Source organism: Leptopilina heterotoma, unplaced genomic scaffold (genome assembly GCF_015476425.1).
Source record: "Leptopilina heterotoma isolate Lh14 unplaced genomic scaffold, ASM1547642v1 Lhet_168, whole genome shotgun sequence".
NCBI classification, from domain to species: domain Eukaryota; kingdom Metazoa; phylum Arthropoda; class Insecta; order Hymenoptera; family Figitidae; genus Leptopilina; species Leptopilina heterotoma.
The window spans coordinates 921,344-938,784 of record NW_025110884.1 but is presented as its reverse complement, the minus strand read 5'-3'; the positions used below and the strand labels follow the sequence as shown (position 1 = coordinate 938,784).

At 28.4% G+C, this 17,441-nt stretch overlaps 1 protein-coding gene across 1 annotated transcript; it reads right to left on the bottom strand.

Moving 5' to 3' along the window:
• Positions 1 to 8: 8 nt before the first annotated feature.
• Positions 9 to 3,159, bottom strand: LOC122499461 (proline-rich extensin-like protein EPR1). The gene is made up of 2 exons (XM_043607836.1): positions 2,042 to 3,159; positions 9 to 274 (listed from the first exon to the last, which is right to left on the bottom strand). The coding sequence occupies exons 1-2, from the start codon at positions 3,126 to 3,128 to the stop codon at positions 237 to 239; spliced, it is 1,125 nt and encodes a 374-aa protein (XP_043463771.1). The 5' UTR covers positions 3,129 to 3,159; the 3' UTR covers positions 9 to 236.
• Between the last annotated feature and the right edge of the window lie 14,282 nt (positions 3,160 to 17,441).

Below are 17,441 nucleotides of genomic sequence, written 5' to 3'. Positions count from 1 at the left end.
ACTTTAAATATAGGTAAAAAAGTTTATTGTTGAAAAAGTAGAAAAAAACAATTGTTCCATTTCTAGTTGTAGAGGTGAATAATTTATTCAGACCTATTTTTTTCTATCCGCATTTTTTTTTAAATACAATATGTAGAAAAAATTACAATAGGCAAAAAATATTTTTTGCAAATAAATATAAAATACGATGAACGTAGAAGGATGTTTTTAATTCCTAGTTCCTGTGACATTTAGATTTATAAACCTGAGCAGTAGCTAAGAAATAGTGCCCTTCCTGAAAGGATAAAAATTATTTTATTTTAATTATTTATAGGTATTATTATTTCATTCAGGAATTTATTTCAGATGAGGGAGAAATTGAAATTTACTATTAATAGGTATTATTAATTAATAATTATTATTAAATATTTATTAGTTATTGATTATTATTAATAGTATTATTAATTTTTTTACCAGTTTTCTACTAATTAAAGAGTGCGAATTCATTTATCAATTAAGTAGTGAGGATTTTGACTATTAAAAAACTACTGTTAAAGGCGAAAATTTTCCTTTATAGCTTTTCAGAATTTAGATATTTATAAATAGAATTATTTAGTGGAAAACTATATTAATTTAATATTAAAATCCGACTAAATTGATAGTAAAATAATCTACTGATTTAAATAAAGAAACTTTACTATTTTAATTAATAGAAATTTGACAAAAACAATTAAAACCGCACTGAGGTCAAAAACTCAAGAAGCTGCAGGTTTTTGAGATAATTGCAATTTAATTTTTTTAACTACTTTAAACAATTGTTAATGCCACTCAAAATATATTACTCTTATAAAGAAATTTATATTCTACTTTAAATATGAAGTCAGAATTTAAAAATTCAAAATGGCGGATTCAATATGGCTGACAAAATTGTTAAAATTAATCAGGTTTGTTTATAACTTTTTATTCGGGTGTTTTTTGGGGTCATTGATTCTGAATAATAAAATGACCCCAAAAACCCCTAGAAAAAATAAGTTTTAAGCAAATCCAAGTGACGTTTAACTCTTTTTTCCGCCATATTGGTTCCGCCATTTTGAAATTTGACAAACTATGGAAATTCTAGCAAAGGATTTAAAATCAGTGTAAAAAAATACACCGTAAAGCGTTGTTGCTTTTTTGGGGTCTAAAAAATTGTTTTTCGGGGTTGACCTAAATTTTTGAGTTACGGAGTTTCAAAATTTGGACTTTTTTGAAAAAATCTTTTTTTCGATTTAATATATCGATAAGTAAATTTAATCAAATTAAACATGTGAATAGTGTTTTTCAAATCGTTTTTCACGAGCTACAAGCTGGTGATGAAAAAAATTTATTTTCATTCAATTTGATCTTGAAATTCAAGGTCAAATTCTTAATTTCAATATATCTCAAAAACGGTTTTTTATTTTTTTTCTAACCTGTCCCAAAATGGAAAGCTTACATTTTTTCCTATGAGCTATGTAAAAATCAGAGTGGGACCTTAAAAATTTCTCAAGAAAATAATTATAAATCATTATTTTATAAAGAAAATAATGATTTTCTTGAAAAATTTTCAAGGTCCCACTCTAATTTTTACAAAGCTCATAGGAAAAAAAGTAAGCTTTCCATTGTGATAGGTTAGAAAAAAAAATAAAAAAACCGTTTTTGATATATATTGAAATTAAGAATTTGACCTTGAATTTCAAGGTCAAATTAAATGAAAACCATTTTTTTTCATCACCAGCTTGTAGCTCGTGAAAAACCCTTTAAAAATCACTATTAACATGTTTAATTTGATTAATTCTACTTATCAATAAATTAAATCTAAAAAAAAAGATTTTTTCAAGAAAGACAAAATTTTGAAACTCCGTGACTCAAAAAATATTTTATCAAATTCTATAATAATTGTTATTTACACTTCTACTAATAATAGTAAAATTTTGACAAAGTTTGGAGAAAATTAATTTTTTGACCTGGACAGTTGATGAACTTTGTCCCAAGTATAGAAAACTTATATAATTCAGATTTTCGAGATTATAGGGAAACTTACGGCAATTTCCAGAGCAGCAATCTGAATTCTCGGAGCATTGTTTTCCGTGTTTTAGGCAAGGCCTCGATGGTTCCGTTGGACATGTGACAACTGGACATTCGGGAGGTGGACATGGGGGACATGTGGGACATGGTAAAACTGAGGGACATGCAGGACATGGTGTTATTATGGGGCAATCGGGACATGTCACGGTAGGACATGTTACTGGAGGAGGAGGAGTAGGGCAACTTGGAGGAGTCACTGGAGTTGGAGTAATAGCACAGGGTGGTGGAGGAGTAACACAAGGAGGGAGAGTTACTGGAGGAGGAGGAGTCACGCAGGGTGGTGGAGTTACTGGTGGAGGAGTTACGCATGGAGGTGGAGTAACTGGTGGAGGAGTAACTGGTGGTGGAGTAACTGGTGGAGGAGTAACTGGAGGTGGTGTATCCGGAGGTGGAGTAACTGGTGGTGGAGTAACTGGAGGTGGAGTAACTGGCGGAGGAGTAACTGGAGGTGGAGTAACTGGAGGTGGTGTATCCGGAGGTGGAGTAACTGGAGGTGGAGTAACTGGTGGTGGAGTAACTGGTGGAGGAGTAACTGGCGGAGGAGTAACTGGAGGTGGTGTATCCGGAGGTGGAGTAACTGGAGGTGGAGTAACTGGTGGTGGAGTAACTGGAGGTGGAGTAACTGGCGGAGGAGTAACTGGAGGTGGAGTAACTGGAGGTGGTGTAACTGGCGGAGGAGTATCCGGAGGTGGAGTTACTGGCGGAGGAGTAACTGGAGGTGGAGTAACCGGAGGTGGAGTTACTGGCGGTGGAGTGACTGGCGGAGGAGTATCCGGAGGTGGAGTTACTGGCGGAGGAGTCACTGGCGGTGGAGTAACTGGAGGTGGAGTATCCGGAGGTGGAGTTACTGGTGGAGGAGTAACTGGCGGTGGTGTTACAGGCGGTAGAGTCGGAGGTTCCGGAGTATCTGGTTCATCAGTATTAGTATCATCCTCATCGTCCGTTTCCTCCTCAGGATCCTCGAGATCATCGGGATCGTCTTGTGCCGAAACAAAAGTCAGCAGCAAACCCACACACAGCAGAAGAATAATTTCACGTTTCATAATTGATACACACAATGGCACGTCTTATTGTCACATCCTGACTTATATACAATTTTTTCCCCAAAGAATAATAAGGAAAATTCTTTTTTTTCGTGTGTCAAATAAAAAAGGAATTTGTTCATTTTCCTCATAAAAAAATGTACACACATTGCAGAATATCAGTATTTATTCTCATAATACGAAAATTGTTCACCAATATTTGCACTTGTGTCTGAAATTTCTTTCATTTACCTTGAAAATTGTGTAAGTATGTTATAAATTTCAGCGGTGTTGCAAAATTCAAAAGGGGAAGAAATAAAAAAGTTGGGTAAAAAAATGTTTCCATAAATTTTTTCATAAATTGTTTCTTAAGAGAAACTGTCCCGCCCTGTAGTGACAGTATCAGTCTTTCAACTGGTATTATGTTATTTATCACGTGGTCCTTTCTCGACATGACAATCGTTATTTTCAGTCACAGTACATAAAATGTGACTTTAATGATATTTACGTTTCTTTTTTTACAGAAAGGGAGTAGTGTCTTCTTTCTTCTATATATATCACCAGAGTCCTTCATTTGAGGGTTTGATATTTCTTTGACATATAATGTAGATATTTCACTGTGACATATAAATTCGACGATCAGGGCTCTTTATGGCTTCAATATATATGTAGATAATATGAAAGGCTATTGCAGCTGGTACACTTTTTAAAAAAGATTTTTTACAAATGAATGTAATTTACCAAAAAAAGCTTTTACAGAAAATATAAAAGTTTTTTTTTCAAGTAATTACATTTTAAAGATTGACAAGATTAATGAAATTTTGATTGACAAGATGAAATGAAAATAAAAATTTCGAATAAAAAATGTGAATTGAATATGAGTACCAAATGAATCTCATAAACATCAACAAAGTAGTATACTCATTGCCCCTTTTCGAAACATTGATTCAAGATAGCAGTTTCCTTTAATTGTATACAACAGCAAGGGAATGCCGAGTTGCTATTTATCTGAAGACTGGCTTTTAATGTTCAATACGTGTAACCGCAACGAACGTTCCAAGCATAAGTATACGGTAACAATTGCAAACTACTGCTTGTATAAATGCAATTAAAAAAAAGAACAAAAAGTCCAGTATGCATATATCAATCTGCTTTTACGATTAATAGTGATCTTAATTAACTGTCAGTAATCTGTATAAATAAGCGACTTACGTACCAATTTTTGTACTCCAATGGCGAAAAAATTGACAATATTTCATTGTAGTAAATATTATATTTAATTATTTATTTATTTAGAATGATTATTTATTTGAAATATAATTATTTATTTCTTGGTGCTTAATATTTATTAAAGAAATAGAAATATAATCATTTATTTGTGCTACAATTTTGTTTTACAGCTTTTACACCTTTTACAGTCTTAATGAAAAAATTGTATCCACCGGGATTTGAACCCTAATCAACGTTAAACTTGGTGCCTTAGACCTCACGACCAAACGATCACATTTCTTAAAGTCCTAATATTTACTTATTTATCTAGTTATTTAGAATTAGAAATAGAATTATTTACTCCTTAGTGCTACAATTTTGTTTCACAGACCTCTTACAGCCCTAATTTTTATTTATTTATTAATTCGTTTTTTATTTATTTGTTTATTTATTTATTCATTCATTCTTCCACACTATATACATAAAAGAAAAAAATTTACATCATACATCAAAGCAAAACAGAAAATCGTAAAAAAAATATACAGAAAAATAACGAATTGCTTATAAATGATAGAAAGTAAAAGAAAAAAGGAGGAAACGATGTATACGTGTGCAATATTAAAAGCATATTATTTTTGTGTGCTTTACACGTCTCTGTAATATTTCCTCGATATCTAGGAAGAAACATTTATGAGTAAATGCATACACCCTATGGCGATCAATATATAAGCTGATTGCAGGGCTTAAAATCATGAAGGACTTTATACATAAGCTCCTTATACACATTTAGTATTGAAACTATCTTTACTGAAATTAGTCCACACATACACTCACTGTGTAAAAGATGTTAATGGAGTTTAAGGGATTTCGAAAATTCACGTAGACAATTAATAAAATATTTACAAGACTAATATATAGTACACCACACCACACCGCAAAACAATGGATAGCATTACAATTCCGTTTTCTAAACCATAAATCCCCTTTTGAACTGAAATACTACTGAAATACTGCTGTAATATATATGCACATTAAAATATATATACACTAATATGCGGTTTTACTATATGGTCTAGTTAGTAGCATATTCCACTTTTACGATAAGCTGTAAAAATTTAAATTCCAAAAATTAAACAATAAAAATGTTTTTACAAAATTAAAAAAAATAAAATTTAAAAATTAAAAGAATGAAATATTAAAATAGTAAAATATTAAAGTAGGGAAATATTAAAATAGTAACATGTTCAGATAGAAAAATATTAAAACACTAAAATAATAAAATATATAATAATAATAATAATAATAATAATAATAATAAAAACGATAGGAACTTACACTTTAAACACATCCTTGTGCAACAAATAACATCCTTTATGCAAAGTTGCCCTTTCAATAAGCAAGCATTTGCAATAATATTTGTGAGTAATATGAAATATAATATTTTACAAAACGTGACAATTGATTGAAGCATGACTTTATTTTGGATTAATAATAAACTGAAAGTTTAATTCAAATTTAAAATACATTTATACTATCAAATTTGTACGTATAACTGAAAATAGTTTCCTCCAATATTAACATTTGAAAACGATATTTAAATATTTTATTTGCATATGAATACGACAAGTTGATATCATAAATTCATTGTATTTGATGTTTTTCTAGAAATAGAATTTGTAATTTAAAAATTAAATTCTTAATTTTAACCTTGTTACTTCATTGAATGTTAAATAATACATTTGAATTTTAAATTTTTACTTTTTAATTTAAATTTAAATAATTTTTACTTTATTAACCCTTTCTCGTGCCCCTGGAAAACCCCTGGAAAACTAAGTGGATTTTGTTAAAAATTCTCACTCGAAAGTTTTCGGGCTCGTTGATTACGAATTTAAAGTCAGATTTGAAAAATTTTAAAAATTCAAAATGGCGGATCCAATATGGCGGACGTTTTTTCAAATTTGCTTAAACTTGCTTGAAACTTGTTACCCGGGGGTTTTCGGGGTCACTGATTACGAATCTGAAGACAGATTTTAAAAATTTTAAATGGATCCAGTATGACAAATATCTTTTTCAATTTTTTAATTATATTTTTTTATATTATAAAAATTGCAGGGTACCTTAACAGGTGAACTTGCAGCAATATTGCAGAAGCAGGGACAAGATAAATAAATCTAATATTTAATATTAAATAAGTTTTCAGAAAAAAAGAATAAAATAAAAATAATATACAATGAATAGGAATAATAATTTTTTGAAAAAACCTTGTATGGAATGCGTTTTTATTTTATATATATATATATATGTATATGGTCAGAATAGATGTAGGTTCTTGCTGTAGCAGCTGATTATTTTCTATCGTACAAGAAAATTGCACGCTTTGATCCATTGAGAGAAGCAGACACTGGGGAGAGTTGGGTGTTACTCGACTGGCACGGTAGGATACCACGATTACCAGCAGCAGACGAAGAGCCGAGGTCAAAGTTCGTCCCGCCTCGACTTACCGGATAGTCTGAAAGTAATTGCTAACCGCGTCACAGGAAACTGTATCCTCCAATGAAAAATTCGCTTCACCGCTTGAATGAGCCTCTTCAGTGTACATCCCGGACGTTAAATGACGTTCACCATGGTTCCGCATTTTTTTAATCCCCACCCTCCCCTACCCCCATTATCCTCCTTCTTCATATATTGCTTATCCCTTGATATCTGACAAGCAGAGAATTACAATCAGTATCAAAAATAACTTTTCAGGAACAAAAAATCAATTCTTTTTAAAAACCATTGTTTTTAAAACAAATTGATTTTTTGTTCTTGAAAAGGTTGTAAAGAATATATTTTTATATAATCTTTTTTTGACTAGTTTGATTGGAGGTTTGATTTTTAGGGTTTCGTGGTTCCTAACGCTCCCCATAGGGGCCGTTACGTTACGCCACCAACAACCGTGAATTGTTACCATAGCAACTGCTTTTCTTTGGTTTAAACTTTTAGTTTTAAGTATATGAAAAGTATAACGAAGAATATGAAAAGTACTGAAGAGTATATGAAAAGTACTAGAGAGTATGAAAAGTCAAAGAGTGGAAATTGAAAAATAAGTGAAGAGTATAAGTATATTAAATGAAGAGTACGAAGAGTACATAAAAAAGAAGATCAGAAAAAGAACAAAACAAACAATAAGAATCGATGAGAGAACAACTGATAATAACGAGTGGATGAATTATTATATATACGAGTATGAGAGTTAAAAGGTGCGAGAATGTAGCGCGTGAGATAGAAACTGTAAGATATCATCAAGATCCGATTAAGCCATGCCATGAATGTCGAGATACCAATAGCCTCTTTAGAGCCCTTGTCTCATGTGAATTACATGATTATAACCCATGCCGTTGTATTGGCCATTATTTCATCCCTCGGTCATCGCGAGTGCAGTTTAAGGCCATTATTATTATTTTCTGCGACTTTACCTCGCTCCAAAAGAGGATACTTAACCTTAGAGATCCAATATCCGGAACGCAGGTGATATCACAAAACGTAATATAGATTGTTCCAGAAAAGTCATCAAAATATATTAGGTCATCAAGTCAACACTCAAGTGAGTGAAAATTGCCCTTTTTTCCGTATCCATCCATCCATAGTGCTATTCAATTATATCCCTCATAAAATCATATCTTTTTTTTTATCTTTATTGGTCCAATCATTATTTGCCATCATTTATATCGCCTCACTGATATTAAAAGTGTTGTCTGCGTCGTAACAATTTTTTTTTAGAAAATGTCGTCTTATTAAAAAGGAAAAGGGGTCATTTCTATCGACAAGTAGCTTATCGTTTTTTTCCCCTCTAATCGAATCGACAATGGGAGGAAAAATTGTCTATTTTTACCCAAGTGAATAATAATTTTATTGTGAATCATTTTTTTGGCTTTTAACCTTTAACCTCTTTTTTTCCTTACCCTGGGGGTAAAAGAAGGAAAATTATATTCCTCCTTGGAATTATAGTTTCTCTTTTATTCTCTAGGGTAAAAATACCCACCTTTTCCTCTCCTCGTGAATAAAAGATAAAATAAATAGTCAACCATTTTCACCACTTCGTTGGCTATGCTTACAATTTACATAGCAATGGTTGGTATGGTAATGGTTACCATAAAAAATAATTAACCATTTTCATAACAACGGTTGCTATGGTTACAATTTACATAGCAACGGTTGCTTTGGCGTAACGTAACGGCCCCTATGGGGGGGCGTTAGGAATTACGAAAGAGCGCCTGAGTTTTGTCCTATTTGATGGCTACGAAAAAAGAATATTTTCAATTCCTATTCACTGAAATAAAAAAATTGTTGAGTTAGAAAATAAAAAGAAGTTCCATCGCTTTCTTCGACAAAATGAAGAAAAAAATAGCGAAAATTTTCTCCATTTTAGCGCTCATCTAGCTGTAAATAAATAATTTATTCAACGAAGTTTATAATTTTCTCTCTCTCGCTCATAATCCTTAGAATCTTTTAGTATAATCTTATATAGTGAGTTAATAAATGTTTTACAGAAATTAATATCTCACTATATATACTATGAAAGTTTCTTTTATAACTCTATATATACCGCGTACTCTCTTTTGCCTTTCCTTTATTAAACCATTTATGATAAACTTTTTCTTCTCAAAAGAATGAAAATATATTCGCGTTGCGGGAAAATTTAATATAACGAGGAAACCTTTTTTTTTATTGTAATTCCTGTTTTTTTTCTTATTTTCTTTATTTTCAAATATAAACTGAATTTTAATTGTTTTTCATTTATTTGTTTACGGTAAACATGTTTTTAGTGACCTTGTTTTTTATTGTTATTGTGGTGTATTATTTTCTTTGGTTTTTCTTTTGTTGTCTTTTTTTCTCTGGAATTCCTTGTTTTATTTTTTCTGGATTCTTTTGCTTGTACTTTTCTTTTTTATCTTCTGTTTTTTTAATTGTGGCTTTTTTATTTTCTTTTTTCTTCGCTGTACTTTTTCCTGTTCTTTTTCTATTTTTATTTTCTTCTTCTGTGTTTCTTTTTGTTTTCTGTTCTTTTTACTGAACTTTCTATTCTTTTTCTCTCTGTTACGAATTTTTTCTTTTGTTTCTTTTTTCTTGTTTCTCTAATTTTTGCTTATTTTTCTATTCTAATTGTTTAATTTTCTTCATTTTGCTTTTTCTTTTACTGAAATTTTACTTTTTTTCTTTTTTGTTCTGTATCTCGTATAATTTCTTTTATTTTTACTTCTTTTTTATTCCACATTTTTTTCTTTTAATTTTATATTTTCTTATTTAAGTATTTTTTGCTTTCATTCACTGTTTTTTTACTCCACTTTTTTTTCTTTTATTTTTGCATTTTCTTATTTTTTAATTTTCTCTTCTTTGTTAAAATCAATTTTTTTCTTTTGTTTCCTTAACTTCTTAATTCTTTTTTTTTTTTATTTTTTTACTCAAAATTTTTGTATTATTTAAAAATTTTTTTTTAATTTGTTTCTGTATTTTTTTTTGTTTTTACATTCTCTTTTACTTCTATTTTTTTGTTTCCTATTGTATTTTCTCTGTATTTTTTTGCTTCTTATACTTCAATTGTTTTATTTTCTTCTTTTTGCTTTTTTTACTGAAGTCTTTCTTTTTTTTTCTCTATCTCGTGCAATTTCTTTTATATTTACTTCTTTTTTACTCCAAATTTTTTTTTTATTTTATATTTTCTTGTTTCAGTATTTTTTGCTTTCATTCACTGTTTTTTTTCTTTTTTCCTTTTCCTCTATTTTTTATTTTGTTTCTGTATTTCTTGTTGCTCTAATTTTTGCTTCTTTTTTTACTCCACTTTTGTTTCTGCATCTTCTTATTTTTTTAATTTTCTCTTCTTTGTTTACTTCAATTTTTTTCTTTTGTTTCTTTAACTTCTTGCTTCATTTTTTTTTATTTTTTTACTCAAAATTTTTTATTATTTAAAATTTTTTTTTTAATTTGTTTCTGTATTTTTTTTTGTTTTTACCTTCTCTTTTACTTCTATTTTTTTGTTTCCTATTGTATTTTCTCTGTACTTTTTTTGCTTCTTTTACTGTAATTGTTTTATTTTCCTTTTTTTTGCTTTTTCTTTTACTTAAATCTTTCTTTTTTTCTTTTCTTTCTGTATTTCGTATAGTTTCTTTTATTTTTACATCTTTTTTACTCCAAATTTTCTTTATTTGATTTTATATTTTCTTGTTTCAGTATATTTTTTCCTTTTAGTCACTGTATACTTTTTTTTCCTTTTCCTTTAATTTTTTTATTTTGTTTCTGTATTTTTTTGTTGCTTTAATTTTTACATTTTTTCTACTCGAGTACTTTTATTTCCTTCTCTTCTTTCTACTTATTTTTTACTCCATCAGCATTTTTTTTCTCTATTTTCTTGATTCTTTATTTTTTGCTTTTTTTACTCCACTTTTTTCTTCTATTTGTTTCTGTATCTTCTTATTTCTTTATTTTTCGCTTCTCTTTCTTTACTCAAATTTTTTTCTTGTTTCTTTAATTTCTTGCTTTCTTATTTTTTGCTTTGTTTATTGAAATTTTTTATTATTTAAAAAAATTTTGTTAACTTTGTTTCTGAATTTTTCTGTTTTTTATTTTTCTCTTCTTTTTTCCCCTTTCTTTTTTTCTTTCCAACCTTTTTGTTTCTTTATTTTTTTTTCCTTTTTGCACCACCTCCTTTCTTATCATTTTCTTCTTTCTCTTCTTCTTTTACTAAATTTTCTTTATTATTTCGTTATTTTCTTTTTTTTCTCTTTCTTCTTTTCTTGTCTAATTTTCTTTTTTTTTCTTTTGCTAAATCTTCTTTATTTTTTATTTCGTTATTTCCTTCTTTTACTTCTTCTTATTCTCTCTTTTCTTCTTTTTTCTCTTCATTCTTGCCTCAACAGTTTTCCTTTTCATCTTCTCTTACTAAATCTTCTTTATCATTTATTTCTTTTTCGTTTGCTTCTTCTTCTTCATCTTCTTCTTCTTTGCTGAACAGTTTTTTTTCTTCTTCTCTTACTAAACCTTTTTTATCTTTTATTTCTGTTTTTCTTTTTCGTTTGCTTCTTCTTCTTCTTTTTCATCTTTTATTGCTTCTTCTTTTTACTTTTTTGCCTCTTTTTTCACCTTTAGCATTTTTTTTCCTCCCGTTTATATCTCTTATATATTCGTTTTCTTCTTCTATCCTTATTCCTTATTCGTTTGTTTATTTCTTGTTTCTTTTTCACTTTTCGTATTAGACCTCCTGAACAAAGGAAGAATCTTCCCTTTTGGTGGATTTAATTGAATATTTGGGAATACGATTTCTGAGTGAAGGAAATACGCTACTGTTTAGAAGGCGGTGGACACACATTGTCAACGCAAATTCCTTGCGTACGACATCCGCTCATTGTTCGCGTGGGCGTTCGGACATGTTTTGCCGAAACAGGAAAATCTGAATTTTAAAACGCGTGACGACACACGCACAATAGTCTGCTAACGACTTTGGGGGCTAAACGTAAGCGCAACATCTGTCAGAAGAATAAAATGTATTTATGTACCTGTTAAGCATAATCGTATATATACATTTCGGAATATCAACAAACGAAACATACATTCGGTAAAAAAAACTGTTACATTTTTCGAATTTTGAACTCAATACACGTTATTTTTTTCTTTTAATAAGAAGTGAAAATAAACAGATTACACAAACATTTGACAAAGTAGAAAATCATTTTTGAAATACGAAGTGTTTTTTAAATATTTCGTTTAATTTTCTATAAAAATTGCCTCTGGTTTAAATAATTTTTTATTTGGTTTTTAAATGTTTTTTTATTTTATTATTATTAAAGATACAGAGTAAAATTTTTTTTATCGAATTTTGCTGGTGTTTTATTTTATATAATATTGACACGGTAGCGTTTTCGGGTCGGGGGAATAAAATGTTGCGTTTTGAAAGGAAAATTTTCGGGGTGACAACGATTCGGATCACAATTGATATGTAAATCGTTGGTGTCATTAGTGAAGTTGAAGAAAGGTACGTGGTTGCGGTGAAAAGAAGGTGTGACCATTAGCATCATATGAAAAAGGATTCAAAGGGTGTCTGAACATTCAACGGAAGAAGTAGGAAATTACACCAGTGGTCATTCGTTGTTAAAATGAAAAATTACACTTTTCTACTTTCTTCCCAGTGTGCAGTCTATGGATTGAATTTTTAACGTTACATCTGCATCGTCTGGTCAGCTGTCCGGATGAGCCAATTATTATTTATTTCGCAAAAAAAAAAAAAACAATGAAATAAAAACTCGCCACTTCCGGACTATGTGAATCTAAAATTCTAAACAAAAACCTAAACGATGCAAAGAAATAACAAAACGAGAAGAAATAAATAAAGAAACAAAAAATAAATATAATAATAATATAAATAATATAAATAAAAATAAAACCAAACAAACCAAGAAGAAAAAATTATAAAGTAGCAAAAAACCAAAAATAAAAATTAATAAAATAAAAAAATAAATAAAATACCAAAAAGAAATAAGAAAACCAAGAAGAGACTAAATTACCAAAAAGAAACAAGAAAATAAAAGAACCAAAAAGTAACAAACAATAAAAAATAAAAGAATCCAAACAAAAAAAAAAAAAAATACAAAAACCAATAAAACCAGACCCAATAAAAAATTAAAAATTGACAAAATTTTCTATCAAAATGATTTTTTTTTTGTTATTAATTAAACAAAATGAAGAAATAAAGCACAACAATGATAATTACCAATCTCTTCATGAGGAGATAAAATAAAAAAAATGCTTCTTGTACATACAAAAGGGCGCATAATGTAATACATTTATGATAATTCACCTTATATTCGGTGTAAAATATTCTTAATTGTGTTTCGTAAATTTTCGCCCACACTTGACGTTTTGTGAGAACATTGGAGAATTCATAATAAATAATGCACTCGTGATGGAAATAATTTAAGGATAAAATGCTTGATTATAATTTTATTTGATTTTAATTCGACTAATGTCAGTCGCGCGGGAGTTTATAATCAACTGAATTTGTATGCGGGAGGCACTACCTGCCTAATTAAATTTTCGTAATTCGACGATTTTTTTTAAGAGTGTAAAATTTCTTCTCTTATATATACATATACATCTACACTTTTATATACTTTGACCCATCGTTTTAAAAATCCCATGATTTTACTTTATAAATACCCCAGGCATATTTTTTTTTCTTTTATGTCAGTGCAAAATTTAGCGCGTGAGAAATAATATACATATACTATTTTTTTTTTCCTTTTTTTTTTGGTTGGTTTTTATGGAATTTACGAGACAATTAAAATTAATAGACGGAGATAAAATAAAAAAAAAAAAATTTTACTAAGAGAATATAATTTTATTAAAATTAAAAAATTCTTCTTTATATGTATATATATAGTTTTTGTGGAATAAAATGTTTTATTAAAGGGAAAAATGCAGGAATAATTAGTTTAAGTAATGTGGAAAAAAAAAATTTTTTGTAACAATTTTTCTTTGTCGAGTATAATAGAGAGGGGGGGGGTTTTTTTTTATGAAAACTAAATTATTATATATAGAGGGAGCAGCATGCTGTTTATGAACCGTATAGCACGAACCTGACCTATAGGTCTTTTATACTCGCTTTCATAAACTCACTTCTCATGGGTTTTAATGAAAGCTTATCATCAAATGTGTTAAGCTCGTAAGTTAATTTAGTTTATAAATTGCATTTGCGGCATTAATTTATCAAGAATTAACATGCCTCTAGTTTATTTATATACTAAAGTAATTAATTCATTGTATTTTTGGTTTTTTTCTTGAAAAATAATTTTTTTTCTATTTTTTTTTTATTTTTCTTTAATTTTTTTTCTATTTTATTTACATTTTACTGAAAACAGTTCTTTACATATTTTTAATTATTGTATTGTTATTTTATATTTTTAATTAATATTATTTTGATTATTGAATATTAATTAAAATTATTTCTCATATTTATTTTTTATATTTTTAATCATTATTCATTATTACTGTTCTTGTTATGATGTTATTATTAAATTATTATTTTTTATCATTCAATGCGTATTTTTATATATTATTTTTATATTTTTAATTGTTATTATTGTTATTATTATTCGATGAGTATTTGTAATAATAATTATTATTATTATTTTTCATATTTATTTTTATATTTTTAATTATTATTATTATTGTTCTTTTATGATTTAATTATTATTCGATATTCAATTTTAATAACTCGATGAAAAGAACTTTTATTTGAACAATGGCAATTATTTTTATTGAAATTATTTTTCTTCACTACTCTCTAAATTTGAATTAGTAAAAATGTTTTCTATTTTGAATTAGTAACCGATTTTTTGCTTTTGAATTGGTAAATTTACTAATGGTAAAGTCGAAAAATTTACTAATAATAAAATAGTAAAATTTATTAATAACAAAATAGTAAAATTTATTAATAACAAAATAGTAAAATTTAATAATAAATTTTTATTTCTTTAAATTTATTAGTAAAATTTTATAATTCAAGTTAGTAAACATTTTTACTAATTCAAATTTTAAAAACAGAGTAAAATTATTAGAAATAATGTGAAACAACAAAATTTTTTTTCTATTTCTTTTCATTATAATGAATTTGAGAAATATTTCAAGAGAAACAGAGATTTGGAAAGATTTTCGTCATTTGAAAAAAACTATCGAATAAAAAAAAATGTGTATCTCTCTTTTTCTCTCGTGGGAAGAAGAAAATATCAAATTGCTCGGCAATGCGAGTGTTTTTACTCGCTTCCTCATTATGCTAATCCACCATACTTTAAATTTCAAGTCTGACTTTTAACCTGCTCCTTCGGGGGCCTGTCATTTCCCCACTGGATATTAACTGACGGAATAATGAGGCATCTCGCTAGTGTCGGATTACGTTTCAAAGAAAGCTGGAAAACAGGTTGGATTTGTTATATATATACAAACGCCCTGCAAAAATAATAATAATAATAATAATGATGAAAAAATTGCATTTTTGTAAATCAATTTTATTGTCGATAAAAATAAAATTTATGTTTATTTATAGTTCTCTAAAATATTTTTGATCAAATATTCAAGACGTTCTCATCCAATACAATTATTCGCATCATATTCAATAAGCATCTGTTTTTTCTTCCTTTTAATCAAACCGAATTTTTCTCAAGAAGCAAAAAAAAAAAAATCAAACACAGGAAATTGAGAAAAAAATTTCCCTTTATTCAGACAATCAGATTTTGAAGAAGCGATCTTTTTTTTCATATATATTTGTGAAAGAGGAATATAATGCCAAAAAGCTATTGAGTAGCTCGGCGAACATTTAGGTCATGAATGGACGCCTTCGTAATATGTCAATAAACCACTTGATATATTTTTCACAATAGACTTTTTTGGCAAAGATTTTTTTTCCCAAAAAAAAGCTAAGCGTTAAAAAAAAATTAAACAATGACCGGATGTAGATAATCCAGTAATAATAAAAAAATAAATAAAAGAATGTTCATATTTTTAGAAACGTTGCACATTTTACCAGTTAAAAAAAAAAAAAAATTACAAGAAATTAATTTTTATGAGAATGTAAAAAATTTTATTGACGAAATTTATCTTTTTTGGGGAGTAATTAAATTAAAGAACCATTGGGCCAAAGGAGAAAATTAAACAGGTAATAATGAATATTAAAAAGTGAAATAATCGTAAAAAAAATGTCTACAAAAGATGAACATAATTTTTGACATTTGTTTGCTTTTTACTACTTGGCATTTTTCATTTACATTTCTATTTTTATAATCTTTTTTTGAAATCTGATATTATGGGTAAAAAAAATGAAAAGAGAGAGAGAGAGAGAGAAAATGTTAATGTCAAAAGCTGCGTGAGAGGCGAAATATAAACAATATGAGAAGAGTGTTAAGATGAGTGGAGGTGGAATAACAAATATTAGGTTGACTGGTGGGTTTGCGAATGGCGAAATGAAATTGAGGGCAGCAAAGTATTTTTGCAGGCTGGTATTATGTCAAACGTCATGTTGTCTGAGGGTTCGACCATCCAATTATATTTCACGAATTACAAGATGTCGGAGCTAAATTGAATCCGGCCCAGAAAACAAACAACTAGAATCTCAGACCTCGACTTAATGTGTCCGTCCGTCATTTGTGGCGTTTATGCCCAGCGTGCGGGCAAAATGCTTTTTTTGTTTCTTCAATTTACAGAGGAAATTTGTCTAGGCACGTGGCGTGTTGTAGAAATTTTTTTTTTTAACCCAAAAAACCGTTATCTGGGTCAATTGGAACTTCATCAACTTCTACTCTTCTATTATTTTTAATTTTAATACTTTTATTAACAGTAGCAATTCAATTCTTATTTAATATATTTTTTATTTTTATTAAAATTTTTCCCCCATTTGTTTGGGTATATCGAGAAGAAATATTAAAAATTCGAAAGCAGAACAACATCTGAAAAGGGAAAAATACAAAAGAATATGAAAAAAAAATTCTGGTATAGTGAAAGAGTGATTTTGATCCGCACATCTTGGGTCGAAATCTCTAATAAAAAAAAGAAGGATCATTTTCCCACGCGAGAGCTATTTTTTTGATATATTTTCCTTTTATTGTCGACCACACATATCAGATGAATGTGAATTATTCTGAACCACCTATATATATATATATATATATATATTTGAATGTATATATATATGTATGCTACAATTCACCTGAATTAGCTCCTACGAATTACCAAGTTGGATTTACCGGCTGGACAAAAGCTTTTCGTAATCCTTTGGCGCGGCTTCTTTGATAAAATGAACACACAAATCGAATTGCCTTACATTTCATCACGTATCGTTTGAAATTGTCGACGTTTGAGAATAACATACCACGAGTCGAGAGCTTGATTATAATTTATGTATCAAGTATAAAATTTTCCCTTACTTTAAAGCTTTAACTTCTCCTTTTATACTTTGTGCTTAATATTACTTTTTTTTTAATAAACAAATTATGGATAATGGACTAAAAAATTAGAATTATAGTAAAAGTTTTTTCTTCTTTCTGCAATAAGTGTATTTCTTGTAAATAAAAATAAATAAAGAAAATAAAATATAGTAAAATT